Here is a 23,307-nt window from a genome sequence, read left to right as displayed (position 1 = left end):
ACACAAATTCAATCTCTATTTATGTCTCGCTCTCGCTCATCAAAAATATACGAATATGAAGGGTCCATTACAGTCCTTAATAAATTAGTAAGCCTCATGACGCTATGTGGATGGTCTAGGTGGAAATCTATTAATCAATATGAGGAGCCAAAAACCCAAATTCGCTTGATGAAGCACTATCTATCACGCTGCAATACACGAACATTCATACAAAAACTGGAGAAAAGAGGCAATACGAATAATAAGAGTAACTCAAATGCCCCTCAGAAGAACAACATCTAATATCCTCCATCAGGTACACCCAAACTAGTGTTGGCTGAAAACATTTCATTTTTGGCAGAAATATTTAATGCCATTTCGTATGCTGGAGGGTCAAATGCGCAAATAATGAGCTGTTTTAAAAGCTTAAAAAAAGGTTTGTATGTATGCGAGCAGACTTCTCTCTCTGTTTTCTTTTCTCATTTCATTTGGGATTGTGCCAAAAAAAAGTCCATACGACTTCAACGGGGATCGAAACCAAGGCCGGCTGAAATTATATACTGTTTCACATAACCACGCTATCCATATAGCTGCCAGCGCTGATATATAAAAGCGTGATAATATTACACCTCATCATAAAATGAAAAGAAGAACATGAACGAGTGTGTCTGCCATACAAATGAAACAGAAATTTCTACATTACTCGAGAATTAATCAAACAAATGAAACGAAAGTTGGCATGTCGAGGTTTTAGGGTGTAATAAATGATTATATGGTGGTTAGACACTCCACCCCCTTCTCTAAGGGGGAGCTGCATTACAAATGAATGACTAATTTCTGCATAACTTGAAAACTGATCAAGCAGATGGAGCCAAAATTTGAGATGTGAGGGTTTTTGGGTACGAGAAATGTTTCTATGATGGTATGACACCCCTTCCTCCTCTGGAAAAGAGAGCACTTATTCTAACCAAACATGACAATTGAAAATTTTCGGAAAACTCTGAAGGAAAATGGGAAAATTCGAAAAATTCAATTCGCATGTGTTCTACAATTACATATTGACGAGCGTTGTTATTCCATTTGATGTTTACGGTAACGGAATTGGTCTTCGTTCCAAAGTGGAAATGGAATTTAATGTGGTAAAACGCACTCCTATATCGTCTTCTATCTATATAAATAAAAATGGATCGCCGAAAGTGTTGATAAGAGTAAACCTCGAGAAAGGAATTGTCCGATTTAGGGCTGTCTTCATTCTATTATATTTTCTGTATCAAACATTTATTCCATGTAACGGAGAAACATGTTATTTGCAAGTGGATGAAAAATCTTGTGCGCTTTGTAAGAAAACGTGAATGAGATAACGAAAAATAAATTTTGGGCGAGACGAAGTTTGCCGGGTCAGCTAGTGTAAAATAAAAAAGTGCGCTCATACTGTCGTCAAAAATCACTCGCTTTCAAAAAAATTAAAACACATATATTCCAACCAAACATGACAATTGAAAATTTTCGTAAAATTCGGAAAAAATCAGGAAATTTGCGAAAATTTAATTCCCATATGTTCTACAATTTCATAGTGACATGCGTTGTTAGTCCATTTGATGTTTGCGTTAACAAAATTGATCTTCGTTCGAAAGTGGAAATTGATTTTAATATTATAATGACGAGTTTTGGTAGAAGTACTAGGAATTTTATAGTAAATGGTAATTTTAAAGGGTAGATTAGAAGATCAACAGTTCTGCGATTGGACCCATAAACGCGCGCTTAGTAAGAAAACGTGAATGTAATAACGAAAAATAAAATTTGGGCGGGACGATGTAATACATAAAATTAATATGAACGACAATAAAAATAATATCTAATACATATAAAAACTAGCAAACACTATACACAACAAACCATCTGAAAAATAGCCTTGATTCCAAGCTAATAATTGTACATGTCAAAATCAAATTTTATTTCCTAGGAGGAAAGGACTTATACATTCTTTAGATTCGACTATTAATTTCATAGCTGGAAATCTCAAACGCGCAGATCCTTTGTGAGTAGTTTTTGAATTTTCAGAATTTTGATTAATCACCTTCAACCTTGAATAAATTTATAACTAATGAAATTATAAAAATAAGAATAAACAATCGTCTGAAAACCATTTAAGGAATGTATCAGAAACACTAATAGAAATCGAGGAATCTATAAGAGAATCTCGAAACGACCCAGGATATATTAACTTTATTTTTAACATAGATATTATAATAAGGATAGATTGGGAAGAATAATAAACGCTATCTAAATTAAATTTGAAAAATAAAAATATACTTAGCTCAGTAGAGAAACTTTATATTTGGAGCTTTCTAAAACATAAGACTGATGTATAGAGATTAAATATTTGTTCACATTAATAGTATTGTCTCAATTAAAATGAATTATTTTACTGTCATAATAAAAATTCCGATAGTAGAAAACAGCGACTACGAACCAGTCGGCGGAAACAGCACGCAAAGCAACACGAACATAAGATACGTAGTAAAATATAACGAGAAGCTCTTCCATAAATCCGGTAAATGCATAATAAAGGGTGTGTCACATCAAATTGCATCACGGAAAAAACGCTGTAGAAATTCGCCCAGTAGACCGATCCTTTTGAAAATTTTAGACAGTAAAATACTATTAAACAACTTTTGGCATTTTCTTTTTATTCATACCTCGAGCCCACGCCCGTATGCTCGCACCTTCCTCTTTACCCCGTCCATAAGGTTCTGTACAACGTCAGGTTGTAGTTTTTTTTTAACAGAAATCCATTTTCTCTTGAAGTCCGCCTCCGATTTGACAACTTTTGGGTTCTTCCGGAGGGCCTGCTTCATAATCGCCCAATATTTCTCTATTGGGCGAAGTTCCGGCGCGTCGGGTGGGTTCATTTCCTTTGGCACGAAGGTGAGCCCGTTGGCTTCGCACCACTCCAACACGTCCTTTGAATAGTGGCACGAAGCGAGATCCGGCCAGAAGATGGTCGGGCCCTCGTGCTGCTTCAATAGTGGTAGTAAGCGCTTCTGTAGGCACTCCTTAAGGTAAACCTGCCCGTTTACCGTGCCGGTCATCACGAAGGGGGCGCTCCGCTTTCCGCAAGAGCAGATCGCTTGCCACACCATGTACTTTTTGGCAAACTTGGATAGTTCCTGTTTGCGAATCTCCTCCGGAACGCTGAATTCGTCCTCTGCGGAGAAGAACAACAGGCCCGGCAGCTGACGAAAGTCCGCTTTGACGTAGGTTTCGTCGTCCATTACCAGGCAATGCGACTTCGTCAGCATTTCGGTGTACAGCTTCCGGGCTCGCATCTTCCCCACCATGTTTTGCCTTTCGTCGCGGTTAGGAGCCTTCTGAACCTTGTATGTACGCAGGCCCTCCCGCTGCTTGGTCCGCTGGACGAATGAACTTGACAAATTCAGCTTATTGGCGACATCCCGGACCGAACTTCTCGGATCACGTCTAAACTGCTTAACTACGCGCTTGTGATCTTTTTCACTGACGGAGCATCCATTTTTGCCGTTCTTCACCTTCTGGTCGATGGTTAGGTTCTCGATGTATCGTTTTAGTACTCTGCTGACCGTGGATTGGACGATTTCCAGCATCTTACCGATGTCCCGATGTGACAACTCCGGATTCTCGAAATGAGTGCACAGGATTAATTCACGACGCTCTTTTTCGTTCGACGACATTTTTCCAAATTTACGAAAAATTGACAGTGAAGCATGGCCAACGTGATCTATACACTCTTATCTGATTATAAGCGAAAGCTGAAGATATAATTCCTAAAAATTAAATTTCTACAGCGTTTTTTTCCGTGATGCAATTTGATGTGACACACCCTTTAAGCGAAATAACAACGGCAATCGCCTACGAATGCATCTCAAATATTCTAAATGATTTCAAAGCAGAAGATATTTTGTCAAAACAAAAGCAAAACTCCAAAATCAGAGAAATAACTCCAGTGACAATGCTAACAGAATTGTTAGTCCTTGGATAATACGTTATATTACTTATGTTATGTTATTGTTCTTAAATGGTTACGATTTCACAAAGTACTGAAATTTCATAAATTTTCAAAAATTCTGGAGGTTCTGGAAAACTACCACGTCTACCTTCATATTTTGATTGGACATTTGGATTTTGAGTTACGATTTTTGAAAAAAAGATCAATGAATTCGAATACGCTATTTGAAAAAAAAGGTCGTAATTTAAATTGGCCATATGATGATGAATATTGTGATGTTAGGTAGTTTCCATCATAAGTTCCAAGGTTCATAAAAATCGGGTGCCCATTCCCACTTTAGGGTGGTCCGAAGAATAATTTCTTCCCTTTTTCCCAAAAGTGACTTTCTTCAAAAATTCACAACTTTTTTTTTAACTACTGGATCGATTTAGGTGATCGATATATTAGGCTGTCAAAAAAGTCCTGCGGTATTGTTTTTAAATTTTAATTTGTTCATAAAATTAGTTACAATCATCTGTTTTAAGTCAAATATGCGTCTTTTTGTTCGATGACTTGTTCCCAACGAGATGCCAACTTCATAATACCCCTGTTATAGAAGCTCGCTTCCTTATTGGCAAAAAACACGGATAGCCAATTTTCACAGACCTCTTTTGTGGCTAACTTCTGAATACCATGGTTCAAAAACAGGTGGTAGTCACTTGGTACAAGGTCCGGACTATACGGCGGATGCAAAAGAACCTCCCATCCGAGCTCCCGGAGCTTCTGGCGCGTCACCAAAGAAGTGTGTGGCCTGACGTTGTCCTGATGGAAGACAATGCGGCCTCTGTTTATCAAAGATGGCCTCTTCTTCATGAGTGCTACCTTCAAACGGTCCAGTTGTTGGCAGTACAGGTCCGAATTGAGCGTTTGGCCATAGGGAAGCAGCTCATAATAGATTATTCCTTGACGATCCCACCAAACACACAGCAGAACCTTCCTGGCCATTAATGAGGGCTTGGCCACCGTCTGAGCCGCTTCAGCGGGCTTCGACCACGACCGTTTGCGCTTCACGTTGTCGTAAGTGACCCACTTTTCATCGCCAGTCACCATCCGCTTCAGAAACGGGTCGATTTTGTTGCGATTCAGCAGCGATTAACATGCGTCGATACGGTCAAAGATGTTTTTTTGCGTCAACGTGTGTGGCACCCATACATCGAGCTTCTTTGTGAATCCAAGCTTCTTCAAATGGTTAATAACGGTTTGATGACTTATCCCCAGCTCTTGGTCGATGCTACGGCTGCTACTATGCCGGTCTTTCTCGCAATTTTCGACGACAGGCCTTCCGGAGCGTGGCGCATCTTCGACGACCTCTACACCAGAACGAAAACGTTGAAACCATCGTTGTGCGGTGGAAATGGAAACTGTATCGGGTCCATAAACTGCACAAATTTTATTGGCAGCTTGAGATGCATTTTTGCCTTTGTCATAGTAGTACTGTAAAATATGTCGGATTTTCTCTTTATTTTGCTCCATATTTGCGACACTATAACTCACGAACGACTTAACCAAACAAAACACTTTCAAGGACTATATTATAGCGCGCAAAAATACCTTTCCAACAAGCTATAGTATGACTCGATACAATAAATACAACTAGAACTACGCGCTTACAACGACACCTCGCGGAAATACCGCAGGACTTTTTTGACAGCCTAATATCAAATTAAAGCCAGCCCAAATGAAAATGGACACCCTCATGAAAAATGCGGATCTATTATTTTGCGATAAGGAACAAAACTATCAATTTTCCCGAAAATCGGAGAACCAATATATCAGTTGGGCATGGAATGGCTGAAAGTATCAGTCCATGTATTTATTCATAAATAGCTGACCCGGCAAACTTCGTCCCGCCCAATATTTGGTTTTTGTTATTAATACCTTCAAACATTCACGTTTTCTTACTAAGCGCAAGTTCATGAGTCCAATCGCAGAACAGTTCATTATACAGAAAATATTATAGAATAAAGACAGCCCTAAATCGGATAATTCCTTCCTCGAGGTCTGCTCTAATCAACACATCCGGCGATCCTTTTTTAGGTATAGATAGAAGAAGATATAGGAGTGCGTTTCATCACATTAAAATCCATTTCCAGTTTTGAACAAAGATCAATTTCGCTAGCGCAAACATCAGATGAACTAACAGCACTATGTAATTGTAGAACATATGGGAATTTAATTTTCCGAATTTTACCTTTTTACTTCAGAGTTTTCCGAAAATTTTCAATTGTCATGTTTGGTTGGAATATGTGTAATATTTTCATGGGACCCCTCACTATTCCAGAGGAGGGAGGGGTGTGATACCATCATAGAAACATTTCTCATACCCTGAAACCCTCACATCCCAAATTGTGCTTGATTAGTTCTCGAGTTATGCAGAAGTTTGTGTTTCGTTTGTGTTGGCAGCCCCAACACAAACGAGAGGAGGAGGAGTGTAATCACCATAGAAACGTTTCATGCACCGTAAACCTTTACATGCCAAATTTGGCTCCATTTGCTTAATTAGTTTTCGAGTTTTGCAGAAATTTGTGTTTCATTTGTATGAAATCCCCTCCCCTTAGAGAGGGGAGTGGAGAGTGTAACCATCATAGAAACATTTATTGCACCCTAAAACCTCCATATGCCTAATTTGGTTCCATTTTGTGTTTCATTTCTATGGCAACCACCCCATCCAACTTCAGAAAGGTAGGAGGAGTGTTGAACCTCCTTAGAAATGTTTCTTGCCCCCTAAAAAATAAAATCGCCACATGCCAAATTTGGTTCGATTTGCTTGATTAGTTCTTGAATTATGCAGAAATGTATGCTAAATTTGTATGGCAGTCCCCCCCCCCTCAGAGGGAGGGAAGGTGTGTTTATTCACCATGGAAACGTTTCGTGTCCCTCAAAACATTCGCATGACAAATTTGGTTTCATTTGCTTGATTCATTCTCGAGTTATGCAGAAATTTATGTTTCATTTTCATGGCAGCCCCACCTAAGAGAGGGGAGTTGAGTATCTAACCACCATAGAATCATTTATTGCATACTAAAACCTCAATATGCAAAATTTGGTTCTATTTGCTTCATTAATTCTCGAGTAATGCAAAAATTTGAGTTTCATTTGTATGACAGCTCCCCCTTAGAGAGGGGGGGTGGAGAGTCTAGCCATCATAGAAACATTTATTGCACCCTAAAACCTCAATACGCCTAATTAGGTTTCATTTGCTTGATTTATTCTTGTGTAATGCAGAAATTTGTGTTTCATTTGTATGGAAGACCACCCCCCCCCTCCACCTTAGAGAGGGGGGAGGAGTATCTAACCACCGTAAAACATTTATTGTACCCTAAAACCTCCGCATGCCAATTTTGGTTTCATTTGCTTGATTAGTTTTCGAGTAATGCAGAAATTTGTGTTGCATTCTTATGGCAAACACCCCTCCCCCCTAGAAAGTGGGAAGGGGTCTCAAACTATCACGAAAACCTTCCCCGGCCTCAAAAAGCCCTACATACCAATTTTCATGTTGATCGGTTCAGTAGTTTCCAAGTCCATAAGAATCAGACAGACAGACAGACAGTCAATATATTTTTCTCGATGTCAACTGAATCATTTAAGTTCAACTTCACTACGATAAGTTACTTGATTCCAAAACAATAATAAATAGTATGAGGGTCTGTGAAAGCACGTTTCTGTCACAAAATAGCGCTGAGTAGCTGATAGCCAACGTCCAGATAGTTCAGAAGGTTGAAAGAAATGTGATTGACACGGTTTAACAAATCTATGAAAAACTAACAATGTAATTGAACCGGTATAAATACGGTAGAACACTAAGAAAAGAATACACAATGGTCAAATAACACGGCATGGCATGGACATTGCTGATGAATTCATTTATAATTCATACTTGTATTTTATCTATTCCACTGGATCGCCCAATTTAGGAAGAATAAATAAAATTAAAGTACCAAAAACTTACAAAAGTTTTTAAGTCTCCTTGATGAAACTACCATGAGTATTGAAATATTAGGCATTGAAAGAAACGCCATAGATAAATTCCTATGTCAACTATCGAATATTATAGTGACGCGTTCCAGTTGTGTGTATTCTGAAGGTATCACGAAAATACATAATCGACAAATATCAACACCAATTCCATTTTTGTAATAATTGAATTTCATCGATGTTCTATTTTCTGCGGAATGTGCAGAAAGCTGTAATTGAGAGCATAAAATTGAATATAACGTGAAAGGTCTACCACTAACCTGCAACTGTCCGGACTTATTCACCACTCGACAGGGCAGCGTAACACGCGATCCAACCACCGCTGTCTGATCCTGAGGTTCCAATGCGAAACGTTGCTGTACATGACTTTTCTCTCCGCCACCGGCGGAGGAACTCTTGGCCGCCTCCACGGCTATTCGCAGCAGCAGAAACAGATAAAAATATCGGAACGGTATCGCGTTACTGCTGGACGGTGGCATCCATTTCCGTCGCCTCCGCTTGCTCCACTTTTGGCTACGACAGGACTTTTCCTCCGAACGATTTTTGGAACTGATTGCGTTCAACTTTTTAGTTTGGCTCATGTTACACGTACTTAATTGGCTCGTTTTGCGATTGGAAGCAGAGCATTTAATGTTCTGTTGTTCTTAGCATAGGGAAAGCTTACGCTGATGGATGGGTTGCCAGTGGAGTTACAACGATACGATAAGTGAACACTTTCCGTTCGCTAATTATGGTGCTGGCAGTGACGAGATGAGTCGAGTTTCGTAAAGAATTTCGCTCTGGGTCAACATGGTAACGATGCATGTTCGAATCCATCCGATTACTCCGAAGGGAACGCGAATGGAACAATTATCTGGAAACAAAATAGAACAAGAAGATGTCAATTAGATTCGGGATTAGATCCTGATACGTCATTCACTCGAAACATAGGAATTTTTCTTCAAAGCCACATAGAAGCCGAATACACATGTAATTCCAGTCGAGATAATTGGTTACCATCAAACAGGTCGGCTCTCCCCTCCCCTAATAGGAATTACGCATAACTCAATCGCTTGATTCGATCCGAGAATTGTTACTGTGGTCTATTAAAGTCTTGTTCGTAGCTAAAACAGAATCTAAATTAATAAGAAATATTTATTTACGCAAGTCCTCGTTCTATTTAATCAGAAAATATTTCTTGCAAAGCAACGCCTCCATTAGAGCAATCTCCAAGAGAGTGACCTCAGATCCAACTGCTGACATCTGTCGGTGGTAGGACCGAACAGATGAAACGAGCTTCCCCGACAGAAGGTTGTTGGCCCGGGCCGAAGATGTAAAACAGGGTATTTTAATTGGGGGATCGTGCTGTATTTACCTAATCCTTTGGTACACTGAGGCATCCCAATCCTAAAATTTCTTATTCCAAAATTTAATAAATTGTGATATTCTTTACTGCTCGCGGGTTTAATGGAAAAGAAACGGTTATTCGCTTGCGTGTTGTTTGTGCTAAGTTAAACATTATACTTTCCCTCCTAGCATTTGCCGCCCTGTTTGTGAGGTGGCGAATTTTACGATTCCAGTGCACTCAACTCATTTCGAGCAGGGCGCCAGATAAGAGCCAGAAGATAGTGAAAATAATTAATTAAAAACATGCTCGAGTGGACTCTCGTTTAATGCTCCGAAAACAGCTTTTAAGTGGGGCATTTCTGTGTAAATTTTTCAATTATGGCCACTGCCTCATTTGCACTCGATACAGTTTCAGGCGAAAGCCAGTGTTATGCACAAGCGTGCCGTCTCGCACGAAAAGAATATACTTAGATTCTACGAAATTATGCGTCACACTGTTAATGTTTATTTATAACTAACTTTTGTTTTTGAAACGGTTCAACGCGTTGTTTGAAATATTCAGGAAAATATTGTTCGTTTAATGAGAACTTCAAGAATACGGTATGTTTTAGTTAAGAAAACTCTCATTTACGACATTGAGATCCTTTTTATCTAAATTGAAATACTTCTTAACCTTTCCGGAAATGGAAAACGTTCTCTCATGTGTGTTATTTGTTGTCGATTTTTATCTGTCCTCGATGATCTTCCTCCGGGCTTCAGTCCAGTCGGCTTTTCTCTTTAACTTCGACGGAAATAATATGCTGCCCTCGGCCCTAACGTTGTACGTAGGAAACTTTTGTACAGCTAAACGCTCCAAAGAAACGAAAGGGCATCGGAAAATCAAACAAAAAAGACGAGCACACGGAGGGAAACTAGAAAAGCTTTCAAGTGTTTTGTTTTGCTCACACGTTGAGTAATTGCCTCGGGCCATGAAACAAAATAGAAAACAAACGACTGCCCGGGGTTCTGTACCAGTTTCTAGCTACTGTAAATTGCGTGAACTATATGGGTTAGTATGAACAATATTTAAAAAATTGTATAATTTTTTTTGTTCCCTGTGTACGATTTATTGACTGCTTCGATTGGATTGGTCCTAGTAGATTAATCAAACAGTTTCTCATCTTTTGGACGCTTAGGATTGTACTCATCTCGATTGAAACTTGGGAGAAGAATTCTCCCGTTCTCTATTAGAACTTTCTACGAATAAACACAATCGTTTATTACATTCATAATCAGGTCGCCATTGAAGTACCGATTCATCCACAATTATTTCGTCCTCGGAGCTAGAAGCTGCCAGCTGCATACTGATTTTCCTATGCCTGCAGGTGGAGGGAAGTTTCTTTATCTTATCAAACACAAATTCCCGCTTAATAGCGGTGGTAGGGTTCGCCGTAATTCGGTAAACAGAAACGGTTAAGGAAACGAGCAGAGAAGTCCTGGCTGCCAATATCGTAATGTCTCCATCGTTAAATGTCTACTTTCGAAATCGTAAATAAGTCCGAACGAGGCGTTTGGGACCAATAAAAGCAGCCTGAATTATTATTATTTTTATTACAGTCATCATCGTCGTCTTAAAGACGGCGTTGAATATTCCGGACGCAGTTTGTTATGACATTTTGTGCGATTACTTTCGCTACGATCGAGAATCAAAGTTTCCTATATTGGAACGATGTGCTTGATTTTTCATAACGGAATGTTGTTAACTGCCTTGGATTGGATTTTAACACTGTTCATGATCACAAAAGGAATGCATTGCTCAACTTTCCTTAATATACAACATATTTCATTCATTCATATGTTTGAAACTACTGTGGATAATTAATGCAATCGCAACGGATCCAAGAATTGTTTGATGACGCATATTTTTTACTACAGAAGAATTCCATGCCAACTCGACTGGCCATTGGCAGAATCATCTCAAATTGCAGCGAAACGTTGCGGGTGTAAAGACAGCTTTGCATACTTGAAATCTTCAAAAAAGAATTATACTACTTTTTAAGAAGAGCCAAATTATTTTCTTAACTTTCTACAAAAATTTAAAGATCAATAGCAATAATACCTACAAAATTATGGTCAAAGGATGAAATGTTTGAATTTACTTGAGAAAAATTAAAAATAATTTTTTGTTTTGAGAAATTACACTGAAAAAAAATCAAATTAATTTTTATCAAGAACGTATTTTTTTGAAGTCTCAAAAATTTATATGAATAGCCCGTATAATATCTAACAAGTTACCAATACACCTGAAGATGGGCACCTGTACAGGGATAAAGGTTTTTTTACAACAAATTTTTCATGTTTTCTTTGAAAAAACTACAACTAATCATAATTCTGTTTAAAACCAAGAAAGCGATATAGTGCATTCGACAAAATTTTATATCTCATTGAAATATGAAAAGTTCATATTTCAATGAGATATAAAATTTTGACGTCTAAGACGTCAACTTTCTATCTTTTATAATTTCTGGAATATATGGTATTTTTGTTTGGAGACTATTGAAAAATAATGTATTAATCGTAACCTTTTTTTCGAATTCTCGCGTTTCACATGTTCTTGACGTGTTTCTAAATAGAAAAAATTTTCGCAGAAAATGTCAATCGCGATAATTCATACACTCAAATGCTACGAATTAAATATTAATAGTGATTTTTCGAAGAAAACATGGAAAAGTTTTTGTTACTATTTCCCTGTACAAGTGTATATCTTCAGATGTTTGTGTGATTTGTTGGAAATTGTAAGGGTATAGTTTTTTTCGAGAATTTTAGAAAAATACGATTTTGGGAGAATAAATTTGAATATTTCAAATCATTTTTTGTAGGGTTTTTTTTGGTTTTTTTTTGAGTTATAATTTTTTGTAGAAAATTAAGAAAAAAAAAGTCACAGGAGGGTTGCTTCCAAGACACGACCGCATAGTTGACGTAGGATTCCGTTAGGCTATCTGTTTATTTTGAATATGTTTGAAGAATTACATTGTTAAACTTTTTGATGATGATTTGGTGCTTCTGAAAAGGGCCGTTTTGTTTAGTTGTTAGGTATTGTTTGTTCACTCCACCAGTGTTTACCGAGTGATGATGATAGAAGGATGGTTAACAGTCGTTGGATGGTGCGTATCAGATAAAAGTTACCTAAGTGGAACGTGATATGATGAAAATCGCCCTGTTTGATCCTAGACGAGATTCCTCCTGTGTTATGTATGGTTGAAATAAAGGAAAAAAAACCCACCAATGTAATATAAGACAATTACCAATACCGAACACAATTATAATTTTTTCTCATCAGTAAAAACATGTTACTCAAATATAGAGAAAACATATATGAACTGGAATAGGTATTTTTAATAATTTTTACAGTCTGAGTGTTTAATCAACCCAATGCATATTAATTGGACTAACAACGACTAATACTATATGTAGAGCATATGGGAAATCACTTTTTCTAATATTTCTTCATTTTTCCATTTTTTCTCGCCATATAGAATTTCCTTGGGTGAAAATGAACACAACAAAGCAGACAGCTTAAACCGAATGACCCTTTCTCGAGCGAGAACACACATTGGTTTTTATTTATGAAAATTGGAATAAATAGTTTCATATATCAAGTCATTTATAACACAACTGCTACAATTTTACGCTTACACTTGTGCTATTTTTTTTACAGTACACGATCGGTCATTGATATGAAATTTCACGAAGCAACCAACATTAAAGTTCCAAATTTAAATTTTATTTGCTAGAATCAATCGTATCACTCACCTTACTTGCAATGTCAGAATGCCCCCGACTTGCATATATTCGCAATGCCGATTTTCCCCGGGCACCTTGGTTTTAATATCTCTATTAGGGAATACATTTCGGTAGGAACAAAAGCTCTCCCTACTTTCATATATTTGCAGTGCCGATTTCTCCCAGGCAGTATGGTTTTGATGTCTCTGTTAGGGAACACATTTCGGTGGGAGCAAAAGTTTCCCCTACTTTCATGTATTTGCAATGCCAATTTCCCCCAGACAGCTTGGTTTTGATGTCTCTGTTAGGGACCCGCCGCATGTGTCGTCAATTTCGACCAATCAGAAGTGGGTATTTCCGTTAGGATAGGGGTTGAGATTTTTCAATTGTTCGATAGTTAGTTTCATGAGATATATTATTTTCTTCAATATAAAAAATTGTTATTGAGTACCGAAATCGATTGACGCAAAAATTTCATCAATCCATCATGAAATGACTAAGCAATAAGCGTTTGAAATTGGACAATTTTCACGATGTGCTCGAGTTAAGATTTTTAATATGTACCCTAACATGTTCCCGAAAGACGTAATCCTACGTCAAAACATCGAACTTTTTCAATGAGTAGTCTTATTCTTTTTTGAACATTTGAAGTACGCGAAGTTGGTCAAATAACCAATGTCTTTACACCCACAACATGTCAATGCTATCTGAGATGGTGGTGCCAACTTCTGAGATCAGTTGCATAAAACTCGTCTATACTCCGTTTAATACCAGATAAATCTTGTAAATTTTCGCGTTTTTGATAAGCAGTTTGCAAGATGTCAAATGCTTACAAAGACGAATCAACAGGACATATTGAAGCAACCCAGGATGAGCAAATTTAAGTTAGGTAAGTCGCTCATAGAATTGGACGATCCCATCAAGTGGCGCTGTGGTTTCTATCGAGCGGAGCTTAAATTACAATATTTCCTCTCCACTGTGTCCGTAAAACGAACATGACATTTGGATTCCGATCGTGCGATGAGAAGTACTCGATTCGCAGTAATATATTTCGATTGCAGATTAGAAACATATAGTAGGCTTATGTCCAGCCCTATGACACGACCGTATAGTTGACGTAGGATTCCGTCATGATATATTTTATATGTTACATGTCGATCGCTTGCAGCATTGACCTTCCAGTTACTGACATCAATCTATTTTTATTGAGTTGGGGAATACTCAGATTTCATTTAAACAAAAACAATAGTTATATCAATAAGTTAATCAATTATATATTCACCACAGTTAATTTTTTCCGCCAATTTACGACTGGTTTGGCGATCTTCAAAAGAGATTTGGAAATTTGAGATTTTTGAGATTAATGAAAAATTAAATAACTCAAAAATACAGTTAACATAACTTTGTAGAGCAGAAAAATCGAATGAATGTTTACCTTTTTCCAAACAGCAAACAAATTGTTGTACAATAGAAGAAATATAAAAACGGTATGAACTTATTCTCCAACCCAATATATACAACTTTATTTACATTTTCAGTATCATAAAATACTTAAAATGTGAAACAAATATCTATAAACGCACAATATTTTATATTGATTTCCCTGCCTGATTCTTTTGGTTTTAGTTTTAGTTGTTTCTGTATTTTGAGATTTCGGTCTCGGCTTATTTGTTATATTCTAATCTAACTAAACTAATCTAGTTAATTTAAAACTCTATCCATATTCATTACAATATACATCAATATACATCATTTTGAAACTTCAACTTTCTAGTTTTGGAATATAGAAATACGTTTTGAGAAAAAAATAATGTTAATTAAAAAAAAATAGTGTAAAGTTTAAAATGTTTTCATTTAATTTTGAATCAATTATTAGTTGGAATTATTCGATAATTGATACGTGAACTAAAAAAATCAGATCGCCGTAAGTTTTTAACAAAACAGGTGAAGAGAAGTAGAAAATTATAATGATGGTTGATTTGTTGTGACATCGTTTCGAGGAGGCAAAGAGCCGTATATTCGCTCGTGCCCCTCTCTCTCTCAGGGTCAATGTTTTTCACAGGCGTGATAACTTCTCAAAGAATACTAACTCATTAGCTTTAATTTGATATATCGATCGTCTGGATCGGTTGAGAAGTCATGATTAAAAAAAAAATCATTCGGCCATAAAAGAAGAAAAACATGATTTTTCGAACCATAACTCAACCATCTATACCAGTGGTTTTCAACCTTTTTTGCTCAATTCCCCCCTTTACGAAAATTAATCCCAGGGCTTCACCCCTATCAGTATTTTGTTAGAAAGTCTCTAGCACATCAGTAAAGTAATGTAAGAATACAAACGGTTTTCAAGATATATTTGTAACAAATTTAATTTTATACTTGTATCTGATTACAAAAAAGGTATACAGGTAAACTTCGATATAACGTACATTTCACTTTCAAAATTGTACGTTGTATCGAATTGTACGTTATATCGAAGCATAATAAAGTACTTACAAACGTAGTCTATAATACATTATTGTGTTGCTGTTTTAGTAAAGTTAAAGAATAACTTCAATCAGAAGACGAAGGCAGCCTTTCTCATGATGTTTCCCTGCGTACTGTTGATTAAAGCTTGATTCATTTAGAATCCGGAATCACAAAACCAGCTGTATTTCGGGATTGATTGAAGGTACAAAACTTGTTTTAGCATCACAATACAGATTCAAAAAATATTTAACAAAATTTTCCTTTACACTTTGGAAATGTGTACGTTATATCGAGGTAAAATGTACGTTATATCGAGTGACGTTATATCGAGGGTACGTTATAACGAGGGTACGTTATATCGAAGTTTCCCTGTATAAAGCTGGGCAAGTCAGTATGGCACCTGCGCCTGATTTCCGCCAAAATCGTAATTCTTGAAAACGTTGTCGAAAAGCACACCTCATGTCTTCGATATCCACTCTTTTACTCTGACTCTGTCATTCTGTCAGCAACATTGTAGGAAATACAGATTCACATAAATTCTACGCAAAAGACAACAACACTCGTAACGCTTTTTCCGCATATCATTTCCGATCATTTGTATATCGATGTGTTTGTTCTGAAATTGATCCGAAACTTTAGTCACTGCCAGTCGGAAGGCATTTCAATCCATGTTTTAAAAATTAAGGAAAACATGTTTCAGGTTCAACTTGTTGTAAAAATTGACAATTACTGTACAATTTCTTTTTATTTGGTCTTCTGTATTGTTTCGTCGTCTGATCCATCATCATTCACTGACGAAAGTCTTTCAAACATTGCGAAGTTGTTCAATTGAACATTACATTTCAGAATTGGAGATGTTTGCAGCGGATCGCAAATTTTAGTGTATCCAATAAAGTTTTTGTGGCAATTTTTGCTAATCATTGTTATCTTCAAATCGAACAAATGTGCAATATTCCCTTGCACAATTCCCCCCTCTTAATGACCAAATTCCACACTAGGGGGGAATTCCCCACCGGTTGAAAATCACTGATCTATACTAATCATAGCTCAACACCGAAAAAAACGTCTCTCTGATTTTTGGATATGTTATGTTAAAACATCAGCTTATAAGAAATAATATTTTTTTAAAATGATTAATTTTTATGATTGTTAAAAAAACAAAAAAGGGAACTTTTGTTATCCCATTTCTTCATTTATTTAGGTTCATTATCATTTTAACTGTACACGAGCCGAGTTTTAATCGTGTACATGTTACATTTTTTCCGTGTCTGTACATATGGTTAATTACACAATAGCCATTTAGGCGTAAGAGTATTTTTCTGTGTTGTTGTTCAGTTAGACCTGACAGCGGAGACAGTTGACATGGCCATTGTTGTGTTATTGATAGCACAATAACCCGATGTTTATTTTTGCAAGCAAAGCCTGTATGGATGGAGAAAGGTCAGGACTCCGACCGTGAATCGATCTACACCTAGTGCTGCCACATGTATATAAAGGGTGTGTCACATCAAATTGCATCACGGAAAAAACGCTGTAGAAATTCGCCCAGTAGACCGATCCTTTTGAAAATTTTAGACAGTAAAATAAAAACTATTAAACAACTTTGGGCATTTTCTTTTTATTCATACTTCGAGCCCAAGCCCGTATGCTCGCACCTTCCTCTTTACCCCGTCCATAAGGTTCTGTACAACGTCAGGTTGTAGTTTTTTTTTTTGAACAGAAATCCATTTTCTCTTGAAGTCCGCCTCCGATTTGACAACTTTTGAGTTCTTCCGGAGGGCCTGCTTCATAATCGCCCAATATTTCTCTATTGGGCGAAGCTCCGGAGCGTTGGGCGGGTTCATTTCCTTTGGCACGAAGATGACCCCGTTGGCTTCGTACCACTCCAACACGTCCTTTGAATAGTGGCACGATGCGAGATCCGGCCAGAAGATGGTCGGGCCCTCGTGCTGCTTCAATAGTGGTAGTAAGCGCTTCTGTAGGCACTCCTTAAGGTAAACCTGCCCGTTTACCGTGCCGGTCATCACGAAGGGGGCGCTCCGCTTTCCGCAAGAGCAGATCGCTTGCCACACCATGTACTTTTTGGCAAACTTGGATAGTTTCTGCTTGCGAATCTCCTCCGGAACGCTGAATTTGTCCTCTGCGGAGAAGAACAACAGGCCCGGCAGCTGACGAAAGTCCGCTTTGACGTAGGTTTCGTCGTCCATTACCAGGCAATGCGGTTTCGTCAGCATTTCGGTGTACAGCTTCCGGGCTCGCGTCTTCCCCACCATGTTTTGCCTTTCGTCGCGGCTAGGAGCCTTCTGAACCTTGTATGTACGCAGGCCCTCCCGCTGCTTGGTCCGCTGGACGAATGAACTTGACAAATTCAGCTTATTGGCGACATCCCGGGCCGAACTTCTCGGATCACGTCTAAACTGCTTAACTACGCGCTTGTGATCTTTTTCACTGACGGAGCATCCATTTTTGCCGTTCTTCACCTTCCGGTCGATGGTTAGGTTCTCGAAGTATAGTTTTAGTACTCTGCTGACCGTGGATTGGACGATTCCCAGCATCTTACCGATGTCCCGATGTGACAACTCCGGATTCTCGAAATGAGTGCATAGGATTAATTCACGACGCTCTTTTTCGTTCGACGACATTTTTCCAAATTTACGAAAAAATTGACAGTGAAGCATGGCCAACGTGATCTATACACTCTTATCTGATTATAAGCGAAAGCTGAAGATATAATTCCTAAAAATTAAATTTCTACAGCGTTTTTTCCGTGATGCAATTTGATGTGACACACCCTTTAGTTATCTGGAAAGGTACAGATTTTCTTTCTATATTTTCGATACAAATTCTGTACGGTACAGATTGCAGATTTTCGTCCTAAAGTACAGACAGGTACAGAAATTGTTAACACGTGTTATAAACGAGGCATCGTATCGTCGGAAATGCAAGTTAATCGAATAAAAATGTGTTTCAATTGAAGCGAATACGAATCAAATTCGGACACTATTCATAACAGAGTGAATTCGAATTTCGGATACTTTGTTTCCATAACGGTTTCTTGTGGTCTTAAGCTCAATTTATATTTCTGTACAATATCTAATGCAATAAAATGATCAAACATGCGAAAATAACAACGACTTGGCCTGTCTAGAAGTGTACAGCAACCTTCCATGAACACTCAAATGTCCTAAAAATTGTCTACAACCATTGAAAGCTATTAAAGTTGTAATAGAACTTTTATCAGTTATTTTTCTAATTAACTTGAAATAATTTCTTTTGTGATATTTGTAAGCATTTGAAGAAAAATACATTATACGTGATTATATTTTATTGTCAACTGAGAAACATTTACCAAGCAATAACAGTAAACTGATTGAAGCGGCCCTAATCGCTTCAGACATCATTATAGAGACGCTTGGAGAATGCTTCGCTCTATTTTTCCATATTTCATTTTAACACGCGCGTTGTTGTCAATTTACAAAAGTACATCCACATTGGAGATGTACGGCCCTGTTGTTAATTTTTGTTCCGCGTATGCTAAATTTGCCCTAGTTTAATTGTGTTGCTCTTTACACAATCGCGTGCAGAGTCAGCACGAGGAAGCGCGCGCCAAATTTTGTATTAGTAAATAAGAAAACAAGAATTGTAAACATGCCGAATAATAAAAGCATTCGAGGCAGTCAAGCTCGGGGGATTAGTACTCAGAATTTCTACCGCGCCGGGCGCGTTCAATTTTTCCTCCGAAAGGTCCATGATTTGGTATCAAGCCAGTGCCGAAGACGGTCGGTTCAAAGTGGTGACAGCGGTGGGATGCTGTCCAAGTGGGGACAGCAGCCCACCCATCGTGGTGTTTACAAAGTGTTGATTTCCTTGAAGGTAATCTGGGAATCGAACAGAATCCCTAGTTGAGAAAATGTGCGTGGACAGAGATTGTAGTGAAAGAAGAAGAAAATCAAAAAAATATGAATCAGCATAATGCGGTACAAGAAGTGACTTTCGAAAATGAACATATCGTAGTGAAAAAAAATCTGGGAAATTATTAGTACAGTTGAGCCAAGTAAAACCATCCCCATGTAGTAGTGATCTCCAAAGAAGAAAATTCCGCAAAGAGGAAAACATGTTGAAGAAAAATGATTCCCGCACGGAGTCGGTTGGAGAAGTTCATTTGGTTGAGCCATCGTTGTCTGCTGAGAAGTTTGATTCACGATCGATGTTTTTGCTGGACTGTGGCTCCGAGAGGTTCATTTACGTGGAATCGAATGTGGCATCAGACATCTTGAGGGATGTTATAGAAGTGAACTCCGTTTCTGGAATTCCTTTTTGCATTTATGAAGCACATATTTTATAATGAAAGATTGATTAAGTGAGAGAGCGGAAAAAAATGTTAGAACTAAGCAAATCGTTGGGTGAAATTGAGGAAAAAAAAACATGGATACATAAAAAGAAATTTTATTATAAATGTTAGACTACTGTAAACCAAAAAAAAAAATCCTTTTTTTTGACGACTGCAAAACCTAATTTCATTGTAACAATTTAGGACAACAGCGAGAAATTGAATAGGACCAATTAATTTTTTTTTCCACTCAAAACAACCAAATTTTAAAAAGTAGAACAAAAAAAAAGCTTTTTCCTAATGAATTCACATCAACTGTTGGAAGGAGAATCAATTTTTAAATCAACTAGAATATTTTGAGAATAAGTACGATAAAATGTATGTGAAGGGAAACTATGTACCTAAAAGAAAGTTGTACAATCTAATTCTTGCGTTGAAACAGTATATCTTGATAAACCCCTAAGTAATCAATAATATTATGCATATTTGGATTAGTTTGTATCGTTATCATTTTGTAAGGATAAATGCTTCTATAAACTGTTGATTTTAGTCAACGGTTTTACTTCTGCTTAATTGAGTTATTCGACCCACCAGAGAAAAGTCTCGAGAAACATAAATAAAAATTATTAATTAATAATATTCCATCAGTTCTGTAAGCACTGATTATTCTGTTTGGGAAAACACAATCATGTCTCCCATACTTTAGTTGTATGAACTGGGTAATATGGGGAAAGTACTTATCGAATTAAAAAAATGCGTGATTCTTTCTTTCACACACGCTTTGAAGTGGGATTTTTTAGAAAAATGAAGATATTGAATCGTATATGTCTACAGCCAATTAATAACGAGAATGAGTCCATCAATCGCTAAAATAGCTTTTGAATGTACCGAAGGGCTGGAAGGCCAGGAATGAATTCCTGTAAGGGCATGTATGAATCGATATTTACATAAAAGTTCACGAGAAACTAGAAATGTGGGATATACCGATGATAGCAATTAATTAAATGAAACAAAATGAAGATGATATTGACGAATGATAAAGAAAAATAAAACGAAGTAGCGCTACGAAAGCGAAGAAGAATCATGGGAGATGAATTTACCTCCAACAATAAAGATATAAATAAAGAAAACTAAATATTGAAGAAGATGAAAGATTAAAGATTAAAAGAATATGAAGATGATCATGATGAAGATGATGAGAGGGAGATATATTCAGCAAGAATGATGAAAATAAACATATTGCACCAAGAAAAATTTTAATGAAGCTGTGAAAGCTCATCAATAATGATCGATAAGACTTTTGGGGAAGCTTTAAGGAGATATGACCATTTTTTGTTCCCATTTAGAATTGGGGGATTACAGAGTTGAAGGAATTTAATTTTTAATTACAATCGGAAATAAAGAACAGTAACTGAAACCACATTTTTTACGATATTTTGTACAATAAAAAATTAACCCAAATTTTCGTTTTTTTTTGTGACAAGTCGAGCTTATACAGAAGAAGATAAATGACAAATGAAAAATAACAAGAATTTATAAATGTGGGATTCTAACAACACTTAAATTCAATAGTTGCATACTAGTTCATAGCAACTAGAAATGTGTAATCCAAAATAAAAGAAAAAAATGAAGTATCAAAATGTTTGATGATAAAACATTAAAAAAACAAATTAAAATTTTTTTTTGCAAGGGAACAAAAAAAAATTATAATGAAAAGAAAATTCAGGAGAGTATTGAAATACAAAGAGATGAACAAAAAAAAAGCACGAGTAACGAACTGAATATGCCAAGAAATAGTAAAGTTATATAAAAGAAATATAAGGTATAAAAATGAAAAAAAAAAGTCTATAACTAATCACATATGCTTGCAATAATCTCTTCAAGATTATTTCAAGCTGTACAAGTAAGGGGGGATGAAGCGGCCCTAATCGCTTCAGACATCATTATAGAGACGCTTGGAGAATGCTTCGCTCTATTTTTCCATATTTAATTTTAACACGCGCGTTGTTGTCAATTTACAAAAGTACATCCACCTTGGAGATGTACGGCCCTGTTGTTAATTTTTGTTTCCGCGTATGCTAAATTTGCCCTAGTTTAATTGTGTTGCTCTTTACACAATCGCGTGCAGAGTCAGCACGAGGAAGCGCGCGCCAAATTTTGTATTAGTAAATAAGAAAACAAGAATTGTAAACATGACGAATAATAAAAGCATTCGAGGCAGTCAAGCTCGGGGGATTAGTACTCAGAATCTCTACCGCGTTCAATTTTTCCTCCGAAAGGTCCATGATTTGGTATCAAGCCAGTGCCGAAGACGGTCGGATCACTGATAACGATGATGAGAACTTATGAAACACAAGAGCAATTTAAGATGAAGGTGGAAGCTAGCCACAAATGGCTGCCACAATGGCGCTCATTTCTTTCATCACCCTCCCTCACCCCTCGCCCAAAAATCAATAATTTTGCGAAACAGTGTGAAGGAAATTATCGTTTTCGCACACTTCCCATCGAGTAATATCAACCAAACTCTAATCGATTACTTACAAGATATTAAATTTTCATCTGCTGTTGCATTGTATAGTGAAAAACGTCGGAAAACTCGAGCTAGTGCTCTGAAAGTTAAATTTTCATGTTTCAATCTTCGGCAATGGTTTCGTTTGTATTGGTGAAAGCATTGTTATTTTTTCGACACTGATGCCAGACAACATCATCGAAACAGCTGTAAAAACTACTCAATGAAATGTTATTTCTGAGTCATAGCGTTTCATGTCATGAAAATCAATAGAATAAAATTGTGTTGATATCAATACAATTATTATTTTTACGTTTAATGGGCCTATAATGTAAGTTTTAGCAACTTTAACATTGGGTAAGAAAATTGCATTGTAAAGCTCGGAACACTGCCACGGCTGCCTATGCTTTCACAAACAGTAAACGGAAAAGTATTACATTCAATCAAAGTGCCTCGGCTAACGAAGAGCAGGGTTAAGGCTTTCCAACGTGAATATGTGAAAAAATACGATCAACGAAGGAAAATATTAAGGAATTATCAACATCGATTTACTATGCGGAAAAACTTGTTAATACCAAAAGAGCCCCAATTCTCATGTGTTATAAATTTGCTCATGTTACGCTCGCGTATAATCAGAATTTTACTTCATAGGCAAATGCACCTTCTATATATATTTATATTTGCAACTGTTCATCGGAACATATCGTTCATACATTTTACTTTAGTATTGAATTGTAATTTTTTTTCAACTGTATTCGAAGACTCGTGTCAACGAAGCGCCACACAGTCTGATAAGTGAATTGATCTATTTACGTGTGCTTTGCTCTTCTCTCACAAACACTATTACCCCATTTTTACATGTGGGTTTACCTATACTACTACAACGGCTAGCTTCCACCTTCATCTTAAATGAGGGGCTTAGAATGAAAGGGG

General features: G+C 37.1%; 1 protein-coding gene across 2 annotated transcripts in view; it reads right to left on the bottom strand.

The window, feature by feature from the left end:
- The window catches only part of LOC129767287 (irregular chiasm C-roughest protein-like), a 434,835-nt gene that overhangs the window by 26,114 nt on the left and 385,414 nt on the right, over nt 1–23,307 (bottom strand). For both annotated transcript variants that reach the window (XM_055768041.1, XM_055768131.1), the window contains exon 3: nt 8,239–8,831. In XM_055768041.1, coding sequence (XP_055624016.1) covers nt 8,239–8,559 — 321 coding nt within the window. In that variant the 5' untranslated portion in view covers nt 8,560–8,831. The remainder of the gene's footprint in view (nt 1–8,238; nt 8,832–23,307) is intronic.

This window comes from Toxorhynchites rutilus, chromosome 1, assembly GCF_029784135.1.
Source record: "Toxorhynchites rutilus septentrionalis strain SRP chromosome 1, ASM2978413v1, whole genome shotgun sequence".
Lineage (NCBI taxonomy): Eukaryota > Metazoa > Arthropoda > Insecta > Diptera > Culicidae > Toxorhynchites > Toxorhynchites rutilus.
This window is presented reverse-complemented; position numbering and strand designations above follow the sequence as displayed.